General features: G+C 39.5%; 1 protein-coding gene and 1 long non-coding RNA gene across 3 annotated transcripts in view; one reads left to right on the forward strand and one right to left on the reverse strand.

Moving 5' to 3' along the window:
* Positions 1-26,423, reverse strand: part of LOC112559866 — a 44,614-nt gene that overhangs the window by 15,976 nt on the left and 2,215 nt on the right. The gene's annotated exons all lie outside the window — the stretch shown is intronic.
* The window catches only part of LOC112559865 (ETS translocation variant 4-like), a 13,238-nt gene continuing 431 nt past the window's right edge, over positions 13,617-26,423 (forward strand). Inside the window, exons 1-8 of one of the 2 annotated variants that reach the window (XM_025231325.1) lie at positions 13,617-13,990; positions 20,417-20,516; positions 21,574-21,693; positions 21,890-21,964; positions 23,163-23,276; positions 23,548-23,802; positions 24,001-24,187; positions 24,431-26,423. The exon at positions 24,431-26,423 is cut by the window's right edge and continues 431 nt beyond it. In XM_025231325.1, the coding sequence (XP_025087110.1) occupies positions 13,988-13,990; positions 20,417-20,516; positions 21,574-21,693; positions 21,890-21,964; positions 23,163-23,276; positions 23,548-23,802; positions 24,001-24,187; positions 24,431-24,530 (954 nt within the window). In that variant the 5' untranslated portion in view covers positions 13,617-13,987 and the 3' untranslated portion in view covers positions 24,531-26,423. Of the gene's footprint in view, positions 13,991-20,416; positions 20,517-21,313; positions 21,440-21,573; positions 21,694-21,889; positions 21,965-23,162; positions 23,277-23,547; positions 23,803-24,000; positions 24,188-24,430 lie in introns of those variants that run through there. The other variant, XM_025231326.1, reaches the window with a different exon arrangement.

The raw sequence follows: 26,423 nt of genomic DNA on the forward strand, positions 1-26,423 counted from the left end.
CAGATCTGTCACCAAACAGTTGGCAGTTATCTTTCTTGGATTAAAAAATATACTCACTGCATCGATTTGTATCATCTTTCGTCGTTACAAAAATGTAGGAGAACGATCTAAGAGGTGTTTTCACTCTTCGACATTCTAAACTTTTATTATTTAATATTTACTTTGATAGAGCATCATATTCTTTCTATTTACAGATAATTGCATTCAAATTCCTAAAATGTCTGCTCTCAGCCTGATGTTCATCAGGACATTGACAATATCACGAACAGCTTAACATGAATATAAAGCTTACGTTTGAAAAGGTACACAAAGTTTAATCTCGCACGCGCCTGTACGTGCGTTTGTGTGTGTGCGTGTTCAAGCTGACTGGCTTGCATTCAATAACATTTACAAACAAATGTTTGAGGCAAACACACGAAGGATGGACACAAAAAAAGATGTACGAGGAAACTCCCATGTCAGAGTCAATCAAACTCCTGTTTCTCTCCTTCCTTATAATGAGCTGAGTGTTCGTTTAGTGAAATGAAGGCTGAATTGTGTACGCACATGTAGGTGGTGATATGATGATGGTTATGGGAGAGCTGACTTGAGTGGGCCAGCTCGTATCTATGTCTGGGCTGAAGCACTGCCAAAGACGCCAAAGTTTTACAACAATCTATGAAAGAGAAAGTTAGGCGATATTCTGTAAAATAATTTGGACGGGCAATGTATTAAACATAGTTTTATAAAGGTGCAGATGTTTACAAACATTCAATAGCCGTTTTGTTGGTAAACATTTCACACGATATGCCTCATTTTCAAAAATAATTAATTAATTAAATTGATCCGACATACGACTTGGAAATTTTGAAGAAATATTAGCATCTATTCCTGTTTTGGATGGGTTAAAGGAACTGATTATTCTCTATAACAGTCGGCAAAATGGAGGCGGGGATGCGAGAGCAGCGAGGGCTAAATCTTCCGAGTCACCGTGTGCAGGCTCTCGACAGTTACAAGTGGTCCCCAGTCTCAATTTCTTGTCTCATATTATATCCAGCACCCAAAAGTAAATTAAGCTCTTTGTTCATAATTCACGGTTATGATAGTTTGAGCCTAAATTGTTCATTGTGTCAAAGATGCAGATATATTTTCCATTTTATATGAGTTTCCCTCACTGAACTGCCGTATTCAGTAACGTGCTTCCTTATTCGTTTCTACTGTACACTCGCCCCTTCATTCCGATGGCTACTCATGTCAAAGAACTATTGTCTTTGCGGATCTAGTTTGTGTCATCAATTGTTTTCACTTTCCGATAACCTTATGTTGTCCTTGTCAAAGGGTAAATTTAATAAAGACGACGGAAAGAACAGCGGAAGGTATTGAATTTCAAACTAACAATCCCGTTTAGGTTATTTCAATCTTTCTAACAATAAGACGAGTATAATACCAGGTGTTAACTTCCTGGAAACAGTATCCCTAATTTCACAACGTTTTTCAACTTCCTCCATCATAGTTATTACACCCACTGAAGCTCTGCATTTTTTCTTAATTCTTGTACCATCATTAAGAAAAATGTTTATTATGGCGAAAGATGTATTTAGTTTTATCTTTAATACTTATAGTTTATATTTTACGAAAAGGAGAAATTATTGCTTGCATTTATGTATAATAATTAAACCTTATGATCTACAAATAAAATTGCCTCTTTGTATAAATATATTAGATAGAGATATTTGCCTGATAGTGAGTTATACACATTTAAGGAAAAAGATACTGTCTGCAATTCTTCTAGTAGTACTAACTAAGGTTGTGTACATTAATTCTCAGAAAGCAGAGCTAAGTCAATTTTGTTTAAAGCTAGAAATGTTGCGTAGATATTTAAAACTGTGTTTCGAACAACTTTTATACCTCCGATGATCATAGCACTTATTTTTTTAAGAAAGGGTGGGTCTTATTCCTCAGAAAATATATTAAAGTCATTTGATGATTTTTTTACATTTATGAGCAGATCGTTCTTGTAAACGAAGAAGTCTAGAGATGGAAAGGTCGACGCCTGAAAAAATTCGGCCATGACAGTGTTTAAAATATGACTAAGTAAGGCACAGCTTTTCTGGTCCTATATCTGTTCTGTCGAATTTTATTCATTCGTATATTCAATACTTTATTTGTTCAGTCGTGCGTGCATGTGCTCGTTCGTTCCTTTAATCTTTTCTCTGTATATCACCATCCTAAATTTATGTTTCAAGCTTGATTACATTTTAACAGTGTAATTTACAAAATCATTACCGATCACCTCAAAATACCTATCGTACAAAACAGATTTCAGAGTGTGTCCATCACAGAACTGTATTTAAATGGACTGCGTGATGAAATGAACAAATAGAGATGCCACCTGAGACTTCGCTAGGAATCTCATCACTAACGAATCGTAGTTTTTTATGCTGGTCAATATGTCTTTTGTCACATATTTTGTTTCCAGTAGTTTCACATGAATGCATCGGACACCCCTGGGAAGAGGCCAAATGACATCCACTGTACACCCATTCGTTACACCGCTACCAAGAGTAGTTACGGATGTATTTCAGCTACTGTGTAGGTGCAGATACAGGCACTGATGGCCTAATGTGATATGCTTGCTTGAGGAACATGAAACTCGTTCGTGTTCGGCATTCAACCCTAGTAAGATGACATTTGACACGGTTACTCTTTGACCTTTTGGCGGTCTACGTCTTGAGCAGTGTTCACTTTACACGCGGTAGTAACTTTGGCTAGCAGCGAGTGTACTGCCCATGCGCATCTGGATCAGAAACTTCGATCAGAAACTTTTGTCCCCAAATGGATCTTTTAATTGGTAAAATGTTGACAAACAGCGGAGAGATTAAATTGATTTAAATTGGTAGTCACGTGTCTGAACTGTGCTGTAGGGCGAACAAAAAGTGAGCTTATGGTAGAAGCAGTGTCCAACAAGGTAATATATATTAATCTTTCGAAACAGAAACTGAGTCAACGGGATGTGTCTACCATTGTAAAGCTATTGGAAATATTTATATAGAAAAATGATTGAACGAGCATTGAATTCCCTATTTGTATTCTGATGGTCCATTCGAGACTAATAAGAATCAGTGGCAAGTATTTGCGCACAAAAAGTAATTTTTTTTATCAAAAACAATACTATAAACCGTGAGTTTATATGTAATATATATGAATCCAACATAGATAAATCTTTAAAATATGTTTGCTTAAACTTTAAAGCCACTTAGCATGTTTCAAGTGTTGGAAGGGTCGACCACACATCAGATCGTATCTTAAAAGATTACCTTTTACAAGCGTAGCTAAGAAGACTTTCTTAACCGGAAAAACGTCGTTGGACGACTGATAATTATCTTTGAAGGTCACGTGAAATCAACGGTCTGGGGGCAAAAATTCGGGGCATTCGAATTTTAGTTATCATGCTGAGCTGAGGTCAAACTTGTTTGTCAATATTCCCAATACAATGGAACTTTACGGCACATTAAAGGTTTAATGCTTTAACACTTTGCCTGTTTATGAACAATTTAAACATTTGTTGAATAAATTCAGACTTTTTATATTGTAAGCATGTTGCAATGCAGCTTTATCCCCAAAACATACTATCTTATGTTGACAGTACGGCCATTCCTAATGCTCTTAATGCTTTCTTGTCTAGTTTCGAGACACATGACTTCTCCCTGAACATTAAGGATATGTTCAGTTCTCTTAATCCTGTTCTGAGGGTTGAGACTCGTCAAGACCAGGTTGTGGAGCTTTTTCAGCAAGTAACGATTCTCAAGACTTCAGGTCCAGATAGTATTTGCGGCAGAACACTACGTTTCTGCTTGCAGTAAATCGGAGACATTTTCCAACACCTATTTCAGCGCTCTGTGGATTCACTCTCCATCCCTGCTGCTTGGAAAGCGTCCCCGTTCCGGAAAAAGTTTCAGCTCAGCATCTCAATGACTTTAGACCAGTTGCCTTAACATCGTTGGTCATGAATGTATTGAAGACAATTATCAAAGCACTGATTCTATATGCCACTAACAAATGTCTTGACCCCTTCCAAGTTGCATACCAGTCCACACGAAGTGTTGATGATGCTAAACTGTTTATCTTTCATACTTTGTTCTAACACTTGGATTATCTCCATGCTCCTGCACGAATTTTGTTTGCTGACTTCTCCTCGGCTTTCAACACCATCCAACCATATCTCCTAGTTAGAAGACTGCTTGACTGGTTTTCCCTTGACAACCTGCTAGTGTGATGGATTCTTCTCGTTTTGGTTGATAGGCAACAGCGAGTATTTGCCAATGGCACTTGTTCCGACTCCATGACAACGTGCACCAGCTCATCCCAAGGCTGAATCTGTTGATTCTGTTGTCGCAGTAACTATGAAAGCTAATATTTTGTCAAATTCTCTGATGGCACTACACTGCTCTCTCTTCTTAGTGGGCCAGTAGATACTCATGGGGTAGGTTTCGATGAATTTATTGCCTGTTGCGATCACTCAATGTGAATAAGACCAAAGAGATTGTCGTTAATTTCTGTCGGAATTCTCCACAAAGTCCCGTAGTGTTATCCACGACAAGGAAGTGGCAATTGTCTACATTTAAATACCTGGGCACCATCTTCGTTGAGATACCAACACTCAAGCTGTCGTGAAGAAGGCTCAACAGGGCCTCTTCCTTCTCAGGAAACTTAAGTCTTTCCTTGTCTCCCAGCCATTTCTTCAGATCTTTTATAGATCGCACATAGACAGCGTGCTATCCTTCTCGTTTATCTGTTTTACAACAATTAACCAGTGAAGAACAAGAGCAGCTTACTTTATGTTGTATCCACCTGCTCCAAAGTCATTGGGATAGCCCAGAGTGTCATCCAGCTCCCCCTCCCCCAACAAAGTATGCATATTGGCTTTGAGCTATCGTAAATATCGAACATAAAACCTAAACACGACAGTTGGGTTCTCAATAAAATCTCTTCTTACCGGGTCAGTAGATACCCATTGTGTAGCCTTGACTTAATTTATTGCCTGGAACGAGGACAATTTCTTAAAACTTAATGTAAGACCAAAGAGGATGTCTTTGCTTTTCGTCGGAATTCTTCACCAAGTCCCGTAAGTGTTATCCATAAAACCATGAAAAGGATGGAGATTGTTCCTACATTTAGTACCTGGGCACCATCTTGGAGAGGAGACCGCTGGGAGCACAAGCTGTCGTGACAGAAAACTCAACAGGCCTCTTCCTTCTCCGAAAGTCAGTCTTTCTCTGTCTCCCAGAGATTTCTTCAGTTATTTTAGAGATCTTGCTGTCCTCGTTTATCTGTTGGTAACAACAGTTTATCAGTGAAGGGAAAGAGCAGTTTACATTGTGTTGTATCCACCTGCTCCAAAGTCATTGGGACAGTCCAGAGTGCTTCAGACTATCCAACAGGCAGACACGTTTAGTAAAGAACACGATATACATTTCAACTATAAAATGGAAGGAGCAAAACACAGCTGTGGTAAATGCAAAGAAAAATCCAATGCTGACATACAGATCAAAATATACAAAACAAAATCATGTACAGGTTATTGCTTCAGCCTGTTAATATACAAACACGTTTGGTTTCTTCGTTCCTGGATTCAATTTTATACAAATGTTACGATAATTTAAAGCAATACCCGAGAAAGGAGGGAAGAGCAGCAGTCACATTTCTCTATTTCCATATACTGATGCCAAGTTTGGCTCAAACAAAGTAGTACATGTAGATCCAAAGTAAACAATAAAATTACAGTTGGACGACTTTGCGGGCGAAATTAAGTCCACGATAAACGATTCTTGGTTTGGGCAAGGTCGGAGACTCTTATTAGTACTTTTATAAACAACTGGCAGAACCAATAACCAATATCACTAAGGTACTTTAGAACTGTGAGTAATCAGGGTTAGAAATAACAAAGAACCTGATTACATGAGTATAACTCACCTCAAGTCTCCAGGTAGCCTCTAATAAAAGTATTGTTCCACTGATTTAGAGTCAAAGGCTATTACAGAAGCCGCTGCCTTTAGAAAAGACTTGAAAATAAATAAATTAGACAGCGCTGCTTCTTCACTCACTAGTGAACAGACGACATTTGAAAACTTATGAAATTCGAGAAAACACGGAAATTAGTAATGTTTCCGTAAAATATAGCTGTGAACAGCAGTTTGTTAGTTTGCGCTTATTTGCTCCGTCTCACCTTTGTGACTAAACAGAAATCGTTCCAAAAGTGCGTTGATTGAACTCACTATTATATCTGAGTAGGCAAGTAAATGCGGTGCACATTAAGTGTCAACAAATAAAAATATAGTCTACGTCATACTGACATAGACAGGTGAGTGCTGCCATTAAGGTGTTTATTGTTTATTGTTAACCTTTGTTGCTGGTTACACTCCCACGCCTGTCACGGACTGTGGTTTTCCCCGTGAATCTTGTAAACAAACTTTGTCGACTGCTGTATGAATTTACCATAGAGGTGGGGAATACCCATGGTTCGGTACCACTTACGTGTAACGGTAATTACCATACCTTCACTTAAAATTCTTCTTAAATCAAAACATGAAAACTGTTATGTTAATCATATCTGATAAGCCAAAATCAAGAAAGTTAAAAAAAAAACAAAAAACAAAAAACATGATTTTGGACCCTCCTAGCCACCCACCCAAACAGCGCACACACACACACAGAGTATAACTGTCTACACACTACATTGTAACAATACCTACACTATTACATGTATTTCATAAATAACGAGAGAGTGAGCGGCACAAGGTAAACAGACACTGTCAGTAGTGTGATAAAACTTGTTTCCCTCGCCCCCCTTTTCATCGCTGCGACAAGTGCAGTCAGTCCCACTCCCACCCCTTGGCCTTAGAGATTGTGCTATGTCCTGGATAGCGCACAGCGACCCGAGGCTGGGTTACGAGAAATGACTTGTAGCAGCGTATACGACCTGCCACGGCGAGGTGAAGTATTCCATTCATTGTGTAAGGGTCGTCTTTGCATATTTCCCAGGACTGGAAACTAACTGCTCTGTCTGTATTGCTCTGGGTATTTTAGATACCACTTTAGTCTCCATACCGAGTAACCGACCCATCCCTGTTTCTCACAAGCTAAAACGCTTTCTGATTCACTGAAGTTGACGGTTAAAGTAGGTTGTGGCGTTCTCAGATCAGAGAAAGAAAAGCAAAAGGAGACCAGAAGACAGGTGACGTTGCATGGACCTCCTTTCAGCGTGTGTAATATGAAGGACTACACACACACAGATTGCAGCAGGCTTCCCACACCTTGCATAGCCACACCGGATAAGGCAGTCACCAAGTGATAAGTCCAGCTGTGAGGGATCTTTCAAGCGAATATTTTCCACGAACAGATAGGAATATTCCCCTTACTCAAGTTCACAAAGACAGGCTTTAACAGGGATTATACAGGCTTCCTGCTTACACAAATCCATTGGAGAATCAACAATATATCTGCTGATTTAGCAAATGTATCGGGCATGTTTAAGACGAGGTGGATTTTCTCCCTCACTCATTCGTGCAATCAAACTCTTCCAGATAATTCGTAGCTTTGCGATCATCGGTCTAGACTACTTTGCATTACCCGTCATCAAAGCATGTTCATTATCGTTGAGCGCCAGCAAACAAAATTAACCAACCAGATTAAGCACCTGATCAATGCAATCACACGCAAACATGCCGGCAATGGGAATTTCCAATCCGGAAAGATAAGCAACCTGCTCAGCCCGTAAATTATCGCCCATAAATACATAATTATGTACTATTTAATTAAGGGATTATCACTTGATAGAGTTTAAGCTGTCTTGGCCGCTTGTTATACACATTTCTTTATGGACAGCAACAGCAGTTGGCTTCAGATATTTTTAATTGCAAATCTTATCGTGAACCTAACTTGTTAACTAGTTTGAAGATGCATTGCTATGACTTGATCATCACTACGGCGCGCGCTCACACACACACACACGCATATCAAGCGTAGTTGAAAATATTCTACCGAGGGTTTGTTTACCTACGCCTTTAATTTTTTCTTTCGTTCCACAGATTAAAAGTGACTGCCTCTAAAGCGATCACCATTTCGTATATCTTGCTTCATAATCGGATTGAGAAACATATCTCACTTTAACTGCGCTCCTTAGTGAGAGAGACAAAATGGTGTGTGTGTGTGCGAGAGAGAGAGAGACCTTTTTCAGATTAGATCACGTGTGAATGTAGCACGCACCGACACTCACGTGTGTGAATATTATACTTTCATGCATGCACGCACACACATGAGTGCTGCTATGTGGTGTCCACTATCATCCACAGACATACACATAAAGAAGTATTTAAAACCTATTCGGCCTGCCTGTTTATTCATGGCCTGTGACATTCACATCTTTCAGTAGGACAAGTCGAGGTTCAGCAGTATCTACTGAGCTCGTTGTAAGGTGCACACAAAGGAACGCCTTGTTGGTGTCCTCACTGGAGGCATCTTAAACATGTTGTCTGATCTTGAAGTCCTATCTTTGTGAAAACTAATAACCTAGCCCTTAGTGCGTGGTGTTTCCATATGTGTGTATGAGTGTGGCAAATTAGCGAGTGCATGCGTGTATGTCTTTGTGGGGATGAGAGAGAGAGAGAGAAAAAAAAGAATACACAGTACAACCTATTTCACTTTCTACTACCGGGTGAACCTCTTTCTCCAAGAGGTTAATTTTCTCAATTAGCAAAGAGTTTTCAGAAGTGCATTCTTACCCCCGACCACGAAAACCGGTGACCTCTTGAAATAAGTGGTCTTGATTTTACTTTATACAATATAATTATTCATCAAGGGCGTGGCCGATGCGTTGGAAGAGTAAGAAACTTCCAGAACATCTCCGCTCTTCTGCTACATTTACAGCGTCCGGACTCTTACTGCACGTTGTACATGTAGGACGAAAACAATGGCCTCCATTCCCATTTACCCGTTCAAGATCAACTGCTGTTCGCTCTTGGGTCTGTGTGCATTTTGATTCTACAAGTGTGCCTTATTTTGTTGGACATGACCTATCCTTGAGTCAAACAGAGACCCGGCTACCTTTTTCCGGTCCTTAAAATGAGCCACTGTAAATCCTTCCCTATGCAATTTGAATTTAATTACTGAAGGGCACTAACAGTTCAATGACTCTTCTTAACAAGAGCAATTAGAGCTGAATAGATTATTATCTTAAAATGGCGAGACAATAATTTCTATGTATACCTCATCTGTTGTCGAAACCTACAATTGCTCCATTGTTAGCATGCTAAATCTGGAGAAAAGAGAAAAGGGAGAAAAGGAAACTGGCAGTTAGCGTAGAGCAAAAAAAAAAAAAATCTGTAAAGCTATATTAGCATTGGGGTGGAATTTATAGTTGAAAGTTGACATTGTAATTTATACCAATAACTCAAAATTTATTTATTGTTCTTTTAATCTGCAAACATGTCTTAATAGCACTTTTTCATGGTGAGATAAGATGTCCTTATTTGGCAAGGACTCGTGTTTGTTTGGTCAATACCCTTCATGTATTAACGGATATACGGATTAATGGATTTAACATTGCCATTAATGGTAAACAATAAGCGATATCATTTAACATCAAAGTGCATTAACAATCATAGTGTTACATTTTCTTTGATCAAATATCTTTTAAAAGTTCATTTATATCCTTCTAAGTAGTTTATTAGTTCGCTTTTACAGGTTGTCAAGTCTTATAAAGTATGAAGTATAAAGGAAGTTTCCTCTTAAGTGGTTGTTTACAATATGCTTAAAATATGCAATGAAGTAAATGGACTGATTTTGGTGTGTCTTGAACATTTTTTCCATTTAACATGGGGCATCATTCATAAAGATAAACAGGATTGCTAGAAAATCCACTTCTGTCCCATACCAAAGAGTGAAGAGCGTTATAAGAAATGATTCCGTTGGGTTTAGGGTGTGTAGGCAATACAAGATGAGATACATGGGGGTGACTGATGAATGGTCATACACGAAGCTGGCTTGCTAACACGCACCTACAACTACTAACTCTTATCTCTAGCCTTTGTTGCGGCTTTCTTCTGTTTTCTAGTATTTATTTATGCTAGGTAGTTGTGTATTCTTTCCACCAACGCATGCTTTGTCAAAAGAATTCACATGCAAAATAATTCGAAAAGTGATGCTTTAAGGCATTGACTCTTTTGCCAGCAGAAGTAGCATGCAAATCGAGGGATATTTCACATCATCCACCTACGCATCCAAACGGGTTTGCTTTATTACCTGTCAGAGCTACATGCTGTAGAGTTGTGTAATACAAAGGTAGAGGAACTCGAATCACGACTGTCAAACCCAAGAGGCAAGTAGATAGCTACGGTTCCCGCTTCATATGTACATGTAGGGCCGTGCTTAGGGGCAGGCAGACGAGGCATCTGCCTAGGGCCCCGCACATTTCATTAAATAACAACCGTGGCGATCGTGGTGTCAAGGGCCCCGCACATACCCTATGCCTCGGGCCCCGCGGGGGGTAAGAACGGCCTGTGTACATGCACTGACTGCGAAGAAATAAAGCCCCACTGTCTGCTGTTACAGTGTTATTGAAATGTTATCAAATTAACAACATGAAGAAAACATTGAAATAATAATAATAGAATTGATTTTAAAATAATTCTAAGCATAAGAAAGAGACACGTTTTTATAGTATAACATGTTCACAATATGCAATGCAGCAACCAAATGGTTCTAAAATACAGACAGATTAAAACATCCTGATTACACTGGTAAAATTGAACAATAGCTAACACATCTCAATTTTAAGTTGCTATTTCCTTTATTTAAGAAGATTAACAGATCGGACATGCCATAATATTACTATTCCCCTGTCGTTGGTGGAAAATGACGCTGGGATCTTGCCTTCTCCTGTAAGAAACACTACTTCCCTCTGTAAGAACCAGCAAAAGTCGCCCATAATATTAGGACTGTACTCCCATTAGTAGCAGTCTTCAATGATTTAGATATCTTGATGAAAGCGTTACCTTTGTTCATCACTGACATGACTTAGGTTATGAGGAGAGAGTGTTTGAATGAAGAAAGTGCATTTTCAGTGACATTGGAGATTCTACTTTCTGATAATTAGCTAGAATCTTTGCCACCAAATATTTATAATCATCAGATTTTTTTGGCAAAGAAACCCATCTACAACTGGTCTGAAGGAGATCCATGCTTGCAGTTCTCAAATGGTCAGTTTCATTTCAAGTATAGGATCTCTGAGGACATCTATGATATTTAGGCCGTTGTAAATTCCTTCTTTTAGCATCGCTTCATTTGGGGAACTTCTGAGTTAGATATTGGAAAACTTATGAATTTTTTTTCAAAGCCTTCACAAAATTCTTTATCAAACCCAGCTAGATGGGATTCATGTACTCGAACTCACTATCTGCAAAATGATTTTTTTCTTGAAGTGGCAAAGAGAAGAATAGTTTGTAACCTTTGGTCTTTGGAAGTACAATATCTTGGATCTCTCTTTTCTCTTATTACACAGTACTCATAGAACTAGGATGTTTACATCAGCGTATTTATCTATTTATCTCTGGAACTGGGTATGTCTGTAGGTCGACGCATGAATGCTGTATGAAAGTACGCTCTTTTGTGTAAATTCTTCATATTACCATTAAATATCATAAGCAATATTACTTTCCTCATTATATGTCTTCACTCATCTTGCTCTGTCTTTACTATAGACTCTTCCTCAACTATCCTCTTGTGCGAATACAACTGTGGGAGATGTAGAATCTCAACACAAGGGATAAAATGAGAGCGGCGAGAAGGGGGGGGGGATGGGATCTCGAATTCCACTGATATTACAAAGGTTCAGGACTTTTGTTTCACGTGAACCTTTTGTTTGTATCACCATATTTGTGTCATATCGTGACAAACCCATCACAGTTTGTTACAGCGATCATAGCTCCACCCCCGTGCACACGTTTCGCTTTCGAAAGTTCAACCATTTTGCTGAATTTAACGAACAAACGGATATTCGAACAATTGAAAGCCAAATAATCCCAACGATACACTATGCTCATATTATGTTTGTATATGTGGTTGAGCAAACGAAAACTTTCTGTCTTGGACTTCCTCTGACAGACAATAAAGTTTGATTTGATAAGAGAAACATGCAGAAACAAGATTTCCAAAAATATTTATTTTACCAGCTGATTCGTTTTATATATATATATATCGACTAATCAGTCAGTGTGTGTGTGTGTGTGTGTGTGTGTGTGTGTGTGTGTGTGTGTGTGTGTGTGTGTGTGTGTGTGTGTGTGTGTGTGTGTGTGTGTGTGTGTGTGTGTGTGTGTGTGTGTAAAATATATGTATTTATGTGTAAGCTAGCCTGTGTCAGAAGCATGTATGTGACACCAAGACAAAATCCGTGTACCACATGGGGAATCCATTGTTTTATCGTAAGAGAGCACGAGGAAGGAAAGCTGTAGGACTGCGATAAAGGAGAATGTGTGACACAGAGATTGAGTGCTCGGTAGATTGGAAGAGAGTCGTCTGCTGAGATAGAGAAAGAAAGCGGGTGCTAGAAAAAAGTAATGGATATAAGAGTGTTGTCGGAGTTACTTCATGTGTTTGTTCTTTCTTATAATGTTTATTGAAGTGCACTCCTATTGCCAAAGAAGCTATTAAGTATTTGTTACTACCTCATACTCGCAGTCTAGACATAATATAATGACTATAATGACATCTAGGGAGTCTTCTTAGTCTTCTTACTCCTTGCAACTCTGGCAGATGGTGAAATTTCCATCAACTTGCTGTACCGATTGTGACACATATTGTGACATTGAAAATAAATATTTAATATGTATCGATAAAAAGTTGCTAAAATGTAACTAAAATATAGTGTAATGAATTAAACATTCTAGAACCATAATTCTTGTTCACTGATTGCATAAAATATTTTTCTCGTTATTATCACTCACGGCACCCTTGTTTTCTTTTCTCAAACATCACCGCAAACGGCATTTCCCTTTCGCATCGAGTGTTTTTTTTAAACTATTGAACAGATATGATTTTTTTCACAAGCCTGATAAATACTGTAAAATTACTTTTATTGATGCGTGAATTTTCACTGATTATTTTGACTGTACGGTTATTTCAGCACACTACAATCACATCATATTGGTATTAGACCAATCGTCAAGTACTCTGACTGTCATTGGATAAAGACAACGTGGTATCAGAGATTAGAAAGTACCTGGGGATAGGGGAAACAGCTGCAGACACCTCCGCATGTCACGTGAGTTGACAGCTTATCACGAGTAACGAACGCTAGACCTTTAGCGTAAACACGGATGCACTCATCCCCGGGACTCTACGCCCTTTTCTCTCGTGCATTTCTATGAGTCTCTGCATGCACGTCTGTAACTTTGAGTTCATATTACTTTCATTAAATCCACACATTTCTCATACACCACATTTAATCTACTATTCAGCTATTGAAGATTAAAGACCAGCCTAAACCGTTGGAGAGCCAATGACGCATCTGGTTAAATATAGACTGCAGTTTTCCCGGGAATGAATAGAAGATGTATTTCCTGTAACCTATTTTCGGGGAGGTCAGACGATTTAGGGTGAGAACAGCAAGCCATCAAGCCAAAATCCCTGGAAGGCCCGCTTTTTCTGTACACATGTAGTGAGAAGTAGTAATCAATAAGAGAACCCTGACGATTTGCTTACAATCATTTGGGGCTCGTCACGGCGGCGGTGAACATAACCTGGTGAAGCTTCTAACAGCTGTTTCTGACACAGATAAATAAAGGCCACCGACACAGACGCACTCACATTAATATATCTAGGGCACGCTCAGCTGTATAACTGACTGTGTGCACACACGGTGCACTCGCAACAACCGTTGTAAAACGTTACGACTGTTACTACCAGCGGCAACCTGCGCACGCCGAACCATCAAGACACGTCAAAACTTTGAAACATGGTAAGTGTATGTCTTTCTATCTGCTTTGTTGGTTTTTATTTTTTTTTTTTACATTTACACGTGGCAAAACATAATGTAAGTATATACAACGCAATATTAACCGTCTCTTGACCGGTACGTGTTGTTGGGAGGAGCACATGGATAGTCGCGGTACTGACAAGGTCCACCACTTGCACTTGTTTTGGGTGAGAGTGAGCAGATCCTTCAAAGGATGACCGGTCCAGTCTTTGATGTTCTTAAGCCATTCTTCCTCTAAGCACCACGGCATCCATTACCATCCAAGGTGCATTGAGGGACAGTCTTTGACAAGGTGTTGTGCCGGGTCAGACCTGCTTAGGTCGCTTGACTGTTGCAAGTAGAGGTACTTGGTGTCCTACGAGTGTGGCAACCGTGTGTCATGCAATATTACCGATGTTGAAAGCGTTCAGTACAGGTGTAAGTGATGCTTGTGCTCGCACAATGCAAATGAATGTTATGACATTTGCTAAGTTGTTACGGTTAACGCATACTTGTCTTGGATCAAGAAGTAAGACATTCTCATAATTAAATAAACATGTTAACTTTGCTTGTCGACTAGGATAGCTGCTGGACATGTCAGGTGGGTAGGAAAGAAAGAACGCCGGTTGATCAAAGTATATTTCAGCTGGACGTAAGTAACCAGCATCGAAACAAAGGTTTAGCTCGACCCCAGAGGGACAAAGCCATTTGCTATTTGCCCTGTTTGTATCCGAATGTTAAATTTTTTTAAATAAGACAGCATTAACTATTCAAATTTAAATGAAATGTATGTCAAGTGAGTGTTTCTTGAATGCAAAATATTGGAATGCTCTGAATGCTGTATTGCTCTTTCTTCTACATTATTTTGCATAAAAAGTACTTTGTCGAATTTCGCGATTTCATATTGTAGAAAAGATGTACATATGAGGAAGAATGTGTAATTACTTCTATACTTATTTCAAATCAAAAACGAGAAAGCAGCCACATCTTATCGTCTTGCAATTCAGTGCTTTTATTCTCGAATCCCAGGTGACCACTTATTTCACAGCTTTGTCGTGTACACAACGCAGAATTTGCATACTAATAATTAATATTTCGTTTCCTTTATATTTAATCATGATCTGGTTCAAATTATAGGAATTATAATGAGACTTATTGTGGTTATAAAATACCCATTTCTCTCTTAAATATTTATGCGAGTGTATGAATGCGTCTCCTAGAGACATGGGGGAGGAGAACAAATAAAAGAATAGAAATAAATTTCAGCATCATAGCTGATGATTTGCTCAGTGTGTTCAGTGTGACGTACAATCTGTTTTGATCTCACCTATTATTGTATTTTTCCTTCTCTCGGCTTCTTCTCAAACGATAAATCACTCCTAGCAATGCTTCAAACTTTCCTTGTTGGTTGCGCCAGAAATCTCAGCAAGAGCAAAGCACTACAAGCCTCCAAGAAGGAACAAAACTGAAGCAATCCAAAGGGAGGAAAATGATGCAAGACACAAATTATAGTTTCATTATATTCCAAGACCAATTATCTGAACACTTAAAATATGTCCGTCAGCAATTGAAATCATGTGCGCACCCAGGAAAGTACTCGGAACGTGCACGCACATGTGTAGGTGTGCGTGCGTGTGCGATTGAATTCCACGGGTGAGGGTGATTGAAAAACGTATATCAGTCTCAACACGCTATGAAATTTATAACAGTACCTTTCCTTTTCTGTCCCTGAGGGACTTCCTATCCTTTGGTAAGTGGACAAAGGAGTGGTCTGCTGCTTGGAATACAGGACAACCACAATGTTCTTCCAGACACTTATGAGTCTTCGTATTAACAACAATCTTAATTCTAGATGTACGGCATTTTCCTGTTTCGTTTCCCACGCTGGGCCGACTAACTTATCCAAAAAATATTCTGTAAAACAAATGGGTGACTCAGGCTTGCGTGAAATTACTTTCATTTCGTGACTTATATGTGATTGTACTGCTGCTTTGAACCATCTGGAGTTTCCTTCTGTTTTTGAAACGTTGTATAACTTTCTGTAATTATTTGTTTTCCTGCACAGCACTGTCTGAAAATATTGCCATGTTTTACATATCTGTGCTCTAAAAAGACGCTTTATCTAATGTATCAGCCTCTTTAATTTTCTCTGGAATAGTAATCTTACTTCGTGTAATCGTTTTGATATTCATAAAGAATTCGAACGCTAGCGTTGACCAAGTGCTGCACATATCGTGGCACCATCCTATCCAAAGATAATTTCTACCACTGTTCTCGTATTTGTCGAATTGTAGAACTTCCCCTTACTTAGATTCTTCACTTTTCAAAAACATTTTCTGCGTTGTCCTTGTTTTTCAATGACACCCCTACCCACCTTATTCCACATATCTACTCTTTTTGAAGCAAAACCAGTAATATATTCTTTAAATATCTTTTACCTTGAGAAAAGCAAAGCTATACATCAGTGAGTTTCTCAAGCAGACAAAGCTTTAAAAATCCGCTTGTCGACGCTCAGCAAAGACGTCTACCCCAATAAAATCTGTCCATGACATGAACACAGTTAGTTGTCGTGTTAAACGAATGTTGTTGTCGACGTTTACACACTATAAACTGTCGGCAAATCTTGACATAAAGTACCTTGTAAACTTATATTGATCTGCTGGAATTACTGCGATTTCACGGTGTGTTTGTTTCTTTATTGTTTGTTTGTCGTGGTGTCGGGTCTTTGTTAACAGTGCGGTTGAATACGACATGCAAATTGAAAAAGCACAGAAGATGATATTCACTCTGTTGATGTTGCTCCGTACTGAAGCACTGCGCTAACAGATTTGTTACAAATGCTACTACGACTAATACCTGATCGGATTTTGTGTCGGAAGTTCGACCAATTACTTCGTGCTTAGTTCCTGCTTGCAAGTTATCCCTTTTCCGACTTGACTGTAATTCTCACAGTATCAATATGGCATTGCTATTCTAAAAAGGCTCTGTGTTTCATCTCAGAAAAGTCGCTGCAGAACTAGCGCTGGGGGGATGCGGGGCCTTCGGAAGCCGGCATAGCATACGTAACAGGGCAATACAAAAATTATGGACCGTTATCCCGACGGTCCATTTGTTAGCGCGGAGCCCCCCATCAGGCGGGGGCTTTAGGCGGTCCCTAACCCCACTCCAACCCCTAGCCCGGCTGTGGTCGCTGGATGATGGTCTAGCCCGGACATTCTTAAGCGAAGAATTGTGAACAATTGTTTCTTAGAACTGCGAGTCCCAGGACTTGGTTTCTTCTTTTTTGCTGTCCATTATTGTTTTTCGTGTCATACAATAATCTTCTTGGCGATAATTTTGCATGGACCTTCTTATCTTCTTTGAAACTTGTGTTCCCAAATAATAAAATTACCTTTAAATAGATTCCGCTGTGTATCATCTACAGTGATACAGTTTTTAACTAAACTCCAGCATGAATTACCACTCTTCAGCACAAATCTGAGATGATCAAAATTGAAAATGATATCTGATATTAAATTATGTGAAATATTTTGCCATCAATGTGAATCAATGTCTGTTATGCCTTCTCTTATACACATGTATCTGTAATTGTATGTATATATATATAGTGCTTTCTCACTGCAATACGCTCAAAGCTTCCAATGTGTAAGAGAAGTATCCTTCAAATAAATATTTTTGTATGATCAATATACTGTTGTACAATAAAATACTTTGTAAAAGACAAAGTGTTAGTTACTTGTAATTTTACAACAATTAGAAGCCATATGAATTATATGAGTTCCTATAGTTTTAGTCTATGGTTGTTCGTGGCAATGACGTTTTGTTGAGAGGAAGTCATTACATAGTCTCGTCTCCGATGATATTCCTACAGAGAGTTTTCTACAATTGATGCGACTGCTTTTGATGTATAATTATATGCATATCAGACTGAGGAACGATAGGTACAAAATCAGATTTATTGTGATCGCTGATCAGAGAGCCAAGGACTACAGTATGTATTTCAAACTGTTAAAAGGAAATTCCGTTGCGCTGAAATATTTATAGACTACTCGCATAGCAAATGCTAATGATGAGTAGAATGCGCACTGCCTTCTAAGGTGACACAAAAACGAAAGTCAGGTGTCTGACAAGCTTCTATCGGGTAGAGTGGCACCAGCCCCTGAAAACTTCCTCCAAATATACCTCCTCATGGAATGCATGCAACGCAAGTGATGGCGGCAATGGAAAATGTTTGGAACAATCAAAAATACGGGTGCACTGGCATTTCTAGTTCTTCTGATTACTCTGAGAGAGGACTGGCTGTTATTCATCTTACTGATATTTTGTAAGTCGCTGTGCAACTCCCTAATGTATGTACCTGTAATTTTATTTAAGAAGCTAGATGCAGAACCAGTTACACATGCTTTGGCTTTTACCACCAGACATAAAAAACAATGACGATCCCCACTCATAACAAGGCACTCTGCTAACCATTAAAATATTCAACGAATCTCACACGGGCTTTGCGAGAACGTTTTGCATATAGAGATATTTGTATATGTGGGTGAGCGCGCGCGCGTGTGTGTGTTTCCCTGGTTATCGCCGGTTACTCTACTAAAGACACCTATAAGACCCATTTAATTTAGCTTCAGTTTCTTTAGTTTTCTGGTTCTCTCTGTCTCTCTAAAACATGCACACACAGAGGCAGAGAGAGGTAGGGAGATTGGGAGAGAAAAGAGTGAGAGGTAAGGGGAGAGCGAGAGGGGATATTATTTATGGGGAACACGTCAGTGTGAAACCCGTCTGTAAAATGTTCGGGTTCCCACGCAGTGGACTAGAACGGGTGGATTGTCTTCTCATAAACATGTTTCAGTGAAATGCTTTATTTAGATCTATGTCACAATGAATGACTTATCTCTTACCATTTTTCTCCTTCTCTCTCTGTGTGTTCTCTCTGTGTGTTCATAATCTTTGTTCTGGTGCGTTGACAATTTTCTTATTTGTTCTCTAGGCTAAAGTATTCGTATTTTACCATTTTTTTCCTTAAAGATCTAATGGAGTGAAACTTTTTTTAACGATTTGGCAAAACTCAGTGCAAGATACAATTACCTCCATGTTATCACCATGCAAGAAAGACATCGATATCATGACGTCACCTTTGTACCAGACAGCCAAATCAACCGTAAGGTCACAACTCTCTCAGACAGTTTAGGGAGACCTTCAGGAAGTAAAGATTTAAACATGCAGGTATAGTGTAGACGGGCGGCCGTAGCGGCGGGGACTGGTTAGGGCAAGGGTGGGCAATTAATTTTCCCAAGGGGCCGCATGACAAATTGGGATGGTTTTAGAGGGCCGGACTAATATAGTTAACTCAGTTTTACCCAATACTGTATATATAGTATATATACTAGCGGGTGGGCCAGTGGGCCGGCCGGTCAGAGACAGGAGGCGGGCCGGATCCGGCCCGTGTCCGGCCTTTGCCCAGGTCTGGGTTAGGGCAACCTAAGGGTGGAGCTGACGGGATGACAGACGCGCTGGAGACCGGAGCAGCGTCAACACTCTAGAGCCACGTCACAGTTGCAATGACGTGAAAAGAGACGTAGCCGTGGCAGTACTGGTCAAGCTGTTAAGAATAACGGACTTGCTGGTGCTACTCCTGCATCTGATTGCGTGGGAGAAAGTCTCCTCCTCAATCAAGACAACCCCACCATTCGGTTACACTAACCCTGACATTCCTGTTGTTGACCTCCTGTTTGTGAACCCTAATGTTTGTAGGCGAACGGAGGGGGCGTTGGGGGGAGGGTGTTTAACCAAATTTGGGGAAGCAGTATGTTGCACTAAATTTTACGTAATCGTTAGGAAAAAAAGTTCACTACATTGGGTCCTGCTACTGGACATAATATTCCATAGCGATACCTATTATCCTAAACCTTATCACCCGAGGTCTTTAAACTGTTATTGTTTCCTGTTGGTTCACTTTTTAAAAATCTTCACTTAAAAAACGACGGTGACTTAGTTCAGTTATTGGGTTACTTCCTCTTTGTTGACGTTTTCCTTTCTGTCTATCATGTTTCTCAGAAGAAAGTCGAAAGAGAAGTTCCCATTCTGTACTATTATCCAACGGATTTCGGAAAACCAAAAGCTAAATCGCAACTGCTTTGTTTATTTAAAATTTTGATTATAACAATACACGCGCATGCGCGCGCGCTCACACACACACAAAGGATGCAGTTTTTAAAAAGTGCTGCTGCTGATGATGATGAGGAGGAGGAGGAGGAGGGTGGTGGTGGTGGTGCTGGTGGTGGTGGTGGATATCAAGTCTTGTTTTCAGTGTAGTGATGAGTTTCATTACTTAACTTTTGCTGATTTTAGTTTAATTGTTTTCAGTCAGCCACTGACATTTGGTTAGAGCTCACTGTCTTTAACTTGCTTTAATACTGTGTGTTCCAGCTGACCATCTCTACTCACCATACCCCATCCGCATCTCCTGGAAGTGATGTCCCCAACCTCACAGAATTGCAGACAATTGACATCACATCACTTATCACCAGTTCGTTGCTTTTTTTCTTCGGTAGCTTTAATTAACAAAGTTATCCCAAAACAATAACCTGCATCTATTTTAAAATAAACCAATTTTCTGATTTCAGTAAGTTCCAATGGGCTGTGTGATGATTAGCACTTGATTAAGACTAGTCTCTTGGGTAGGAGTTTTATCCTGATACTCAAGTGTATCCTCTTCTCGTCATGTTCAGTAAATTCACCTGTCCTTTATATTTCAAGTTGTAAAGTTTAGACCGAGACCTCCAGAAATCAGTCCTATTTCCAACTTCGTAAGATGGATATTTAATACATTAAGCGTCTATTCTTCTTCTTGTTCCTCATCACCCTCAGTGGAGCATAGGGCCGCAAGTGTCTATACTGTCTACCAAGTTTTGAGAATTTAAGAATGTACAGAGATGAACGTAGATATCTCTTTTCAGAATTCTTAAAACGAGATAATAAAGCTATCAGAACTTTCAGAAATCGAGTCCAGTTCTAGTTTTCTGGTTTGGTCTATTCGTGAAAAAACCCGGTAAAAGTGGAAAGCAGGTCGAATGATCCACAAAATGGGACAAGGTCATAGTGTTTTGCACTCGAGGACAGCGTACGGATGCAGATTTTCGGATAACTCGGAAATGAGTTGCCTCGCCTGCACGTCTAACTTTGGTTGAAACTCAAAGAGAAATGGGCCACCATAAGTAGAGAAGGAAGGTAGTTCATGATGTCAAGAGTCCACGTCATCTCGGATTCTCTTGATTTTCACTAGGCAGAAGCTGTAATGTTGCACAGGAAGTTCTGGGAGAGGTAGGACGCCGGACACAAGAGTATGGTTTCCTCAAAATCGCAGCAGGAACAAAATGTTGACAAGCAGACATCGCTGTGCGCAGTAGAGACGCACCCACTAGTCTTAAATACCCGCGCCCTCAGATTCAGGCACTTTTTATATATATTATTTTTGTTTCATTTAAATAATCTTTTAAATTCCTCCACTATTTTAATGCTTATATTTTCATGTGTTTTCCATAGAACAGTTTTGACAAATCATGTTCCATGTTTTAATGTTGCAGCATCCACTAATATGTGTTTACCGGGCTCAGTGGGAGATTCGCCATGTTCTGACATGCGGACTTTCTCCTCGCGCCACAGTTCATCTGCCTCGCCCCATTCTCCTCAGAGCGTTTACGAAGGTAATTTTCACAACTGACGTAGTGGAAGTGGTGGTGGCAGTAGTAGCAACAGGAAGCACTTCGGTCAAAAGCACTTGACAGTCTCTCGCGCTGTTACAGATAATTCCAAACTAATTTTTTTTTTAAATCTGGGTTAGCGTCCTGTATTAATAAACTTCACGACTAACTATATTTAACTATGTAGTCTTTCTTTTAGATGAACTGTCTGACATTCAAGACATCTTGCAACGCTGTGCTCCTGGTTCTTCAGATGACGATGATGACACGAGTGGTAAGTAAAGTATAAAACATTAAAGAAAACAACTTCATTTCTAGCTCTTACCTGTAGAAGGCAGCTACAGCTTACAAAAACTTTCAAGCTATGGCGAAAATTTTGATTTGTCTACTGGTGGTGGTTGTGTTGTAATGCTCAATTATTTTAACCGACATGACGATATAGAGGCTTGCAATATAGCTTTGGTGTTTTATGTAGTACAATAAAAATAAGCAATACTGAAAATGACTCATAAGCCAGAGACAGCTGGAAATGATTCTAAAACATAAAGATGCTGCTGCTAATAAGCATGTGTAATATTCTTGACACATTTTTCATTCACATTACGGAACCAATTGTGTGTTGTCTCTCTCTCACTCTCGGTGGTGGTGGTGGTGGTGGTGGTGGTGGTGGTGGTGGTGGTGGTGGTGGTGGTGGTGGTGGTGGTGGTGGTGTTGGTGGTGGTGGTGATGATGGATGATTGATGGATGATGATGATGATGATGATGATGATGATGCATTTCCATTCCTCACTTTTCTCGACTTTACACGGTCAGGCTGTAAAACTTCCTGTATTCTCAAAATTTAGGGGTAGGGTTGCTTGATACAATATCCTTAATGTCAGTTTCTGTCAGTTCTTTTTGTCTCTCCTTCTTCTACCATCTCCACCTCCCGCTCTTTCCCCTTCATTCTCTCTCTCTCTCTCTGGCCAAGAAGTTGTGATTGTTATGTTTGTGCAAATCTTCCATTCTTTTTCAAACGTGAAGATCAAGTTAACGTAACACCCCCTCTATTTATGACATACAAGGACCATTGAATGGAACACTTCAATTATATACCGATATATATATACCTCAACAAAATGTTTTAAGCAAAATCATTTACTGATTGTTTGCATTTCGTTTCTTTTTTATCTTTGTCACCCTTCTAACAATCTTGTAAATTATTATTCAGAGGCCTACAAATCTCATTTTGCAAAAATAAAACTTTAAAGGAGCGTCTTTTAAATGTGGAAATGTAAAACCAATCATACATAGCCTGAGGTAAACTGCAACGGTGTCACCGAAAGTTTCTTATCACTACTATGTGCAACTGTCTCTGAACGCATGATGACCCAAGTACACATATTTTAAAATTTTCTGTAAACGGGTCTCTTCAGTGCCAAATACCTTTAACCAAAAAAATCTCATATTATCCGTTGTGGCTTTTTTTGCAGTGGTACTAGACTTTGAGGACTTGGCTTTTCTAGATAAGTTTTCTAGAACAAGTGAAATGGTAACAGTGATGGACAGGTGTGACGAATACCATCAGCCTTTGCCATCAGATTCAGGTCAGTTACAATATATTACTTAAAAACACAATTCTATAAGATAAAATGATGTGTATGAAGATTTAACAACCAAGCCATGAGTACTATCAAAATGATAGGCAACTGTCACCAGTTGCTACACGGGGGATTAGTACTGACTTGATGTACCCACAGCTAGTGCCAATGCAACCACCAACATTTTTATCTATATGTGTGAAATCTTGTTTACATATGAATTACACAGAAGCGCTGCTGACAACGATCATAGTTTGTAGTTTATTTTTCCTTGTAGGTTACTCGCTACACTACTGTAACAACAACAGTGCCAACAGCTACTACAGTACATATCCCTCTTGGGCTCATCCTAACTATGATGTCTACCACCGTCCACACCTAAACGGCCATACAACGTTTCCTCCTACGCCCTCACCCAGTCCAGGGCCACGCCCTATTGACAGCCGCACGCCTCGCACCACGAATGTGTCAGACGTTGATGACGAAGATGAAGAGGACGATGAATACAAGCCATACTGCGACAGTAAAAGAGGTGAAGAGCCTGATATTGTGAATATAAAGCGCGAGTTTGTGTGTGTATATGAGAGAGAGAGAGAGAAAGAAAGAGATATAAACAACTTTGTTTTCAGGTATATATGTTGGCCCCAGCAATACTTTATCATTCAAAATTTCTCTTTTTTATTTCGTTCATCAACAGCATTACAAATCGTTTTTTTTCATTCATTAACAGGTGCCAAAAAGAATCTGCTGTGGAAATTTCTTCTGTGGGTGTTAGAAAACAGGGCAGATCTCGCTGAATGGACTGACATTACAAGGGGTACCTTCAAGTTTGTAGACACAGCCAACGTCAGCAAAATGTGGGGACTACGTAAACACAAGAAAGACATGACCTTTGAAAAACTCAGTCGGGGAATAAGGTAAAGTGTAAGGGAAAAATATTCCATGTGTGAATATTTATTATACAAGATGGCGTCAAAACGCTGCTTTGACTAGGCGTGTACATGTAGAATTTATGTAATTGATTTGCATTCCACAGCTGTGCTCATTGTTAGATTCGTGAAAATAGTTTTTAAAATGAACGACTCGTGTTATCTGTATATTAATAAATTATATATGAAAACAATAAATAAAAACTGTGCGCGATATTTCTTTTCACACAGGCACTACTATAAACGAGGACTGATGGAGCGTCAAGCTAATACCCGGCTGGTCTACAAATTTAACTGGGACAAAGTGCCGAAAAAATACAGGAAGGCCTGAAAAAAAAACCCAAAATGGATCGTTTCTTCTTTGTCCAAAATGTGCTCTGTGAGCGAGCAGCATATGTAAATATATTCAGACAGATAATGCTGAATTTACCAAAGACATACTACCGAGTACAGACTAAACAGGCAATGTGCACTTTTCAGACACTTGCCTACAACTCGATGCAGACATGATCAGCTAACTAAATTAACAATCCTTAGTGTGGCCTTAAAGCTAATATGGCCTAGCCCAAAGTGTTGGAGCAGTTCTGTGTATATAGAAATCGCCTGTTTATCTACAAACGTGCTCGGTCTCCTTCAATAAAACGCTTAGCGTAAGTATACTCAGTTAACGGAAGGATCGACTTCGATCTCCCCAGCAGACGCCATTGGCAGGACTATCGTGCTTTGTTTCATCAGTAACAATTGACCGGATATCAGTTACTAGCTCGCAGGTCAAATGTCAGTCTGCTGGGTCGCACGGGCGCAGCTGCGCGCGATACTCGCTGCATTGTGATAAAGCGTTAAGCTGTTCAATTCCCTCTTAAGATCATCTTGACACTGCGAGAGAAGAGACTTGTCCATCTGCTCAACCATCAACTACCCCCATCTCTCTCCCTTACCTCCCCACCACCGCTACTGCCATTGCCACATACATATCGTCTTCTCCTCCCCGTCGATACAAACCAATCACAAAGCGCACGCTTTACTGACAATACTCGAATGCAATTCTAAACTTCCGTAAGAAAGTTCCGGGGGTGGAAGTAATTTTGTCGTATAACTTCCGTTCTTTTTTACCTTTCACTTGATAATAATTTCCGTATTAGTAGGGCTGAGAAGTCGCGGTGGAAGACGTCCTTAAAGACCCTTGACAGTTAAGAAGCCATAGAAAGTATGCGGTATTTTCGTCACGTAGACGCGCTCGAAAAATGCGACGGCCATTTCGGCTAACCAGTAATTAAGAGAATTAACATTGTCTAAAATGAACAAGGGCGCCATTTATCCTCGAGATAAGCTAAACAGTTATGTAAGAGCTCGCGTATTACGTTATTACCTATTTTCGCTCGCGACCTTCAGTTTCGAAACTCGCTTACACCTTTTCCTCGGAAAGAAAGGATTTCATCTTTAATTTTCTTGATTGTGAAGTTACAGAATGCAAGCAGATAAGAAAAAAAGGACCTCCTCGTCGAATAGATGGCAATGCTTGATGTTTTTGTATCATGACTGTCACGTAAAAGTTGCCGAACACAGCTATACATTAGTCACACAGACCTTTTATCAAACCTACTCATGCGGTTTGAATAAGTACACAATACTTACTCATAGAACGAAACTGATGTAAGGGATAGTGTGGATGGCATGCCATATAAGGTAAAGTCGGAAAAGATAAATGTTTTCAAGTATTATAGGACCTCAGAGTAAAATTCTCAGAAATCATTCCTCAACTGAAAAATCATATTCGAAAAAATAAACTGCCTTATTTACGTCCTCATCTGTTGCATTTACTGTTTTTACCATATTTTTACATATGATTACATAAAATGAAGGAAGTTCTGCTTTTCTACTGCCAGTTATAATTGCACGTTCGAATGAGTAAATTTGTGTGCGTGTTTTCTTATATTTTCTTTGGCTCGAAATGCAAGAAATATAGTTTATGAACATCCATCTGTGTAGTACTTCCTTATGTTGTCTGAGTCCCTCACCCCACACCTCCCCCACCAAAAAAAAAAAAAAAGTGTAATTGTCAACTCTAATTTTTTTTTTTAGGGAGGTCGAGGATTATATTTGTGACATTGGGCACAGCTCATTTGCCATTAAAGGGACTCCTTAAGGCGCCCGCTTCCTGCATGTTATACAGCCGATCGCGATTGTTCAAAATGTACATAATGTCTGCTTAGCAGATATCCGA

This window comes from Pomacea canaliculata, linkage group LG3 (assembly GCF_003073045.1).
Source record: "Pomacea canaliculata isolate SZHN2017 linkage group LG3, ASM307304v1, whole genome shotgun sequence".
In the NCBI taxonomy this organism is placed as follows: Eukaryota; Metazoa; Mollusca; class Gastropoda; order Architaenioglossa; family Ampullariidae; genus Pomacea; species Pomacea canaliculata.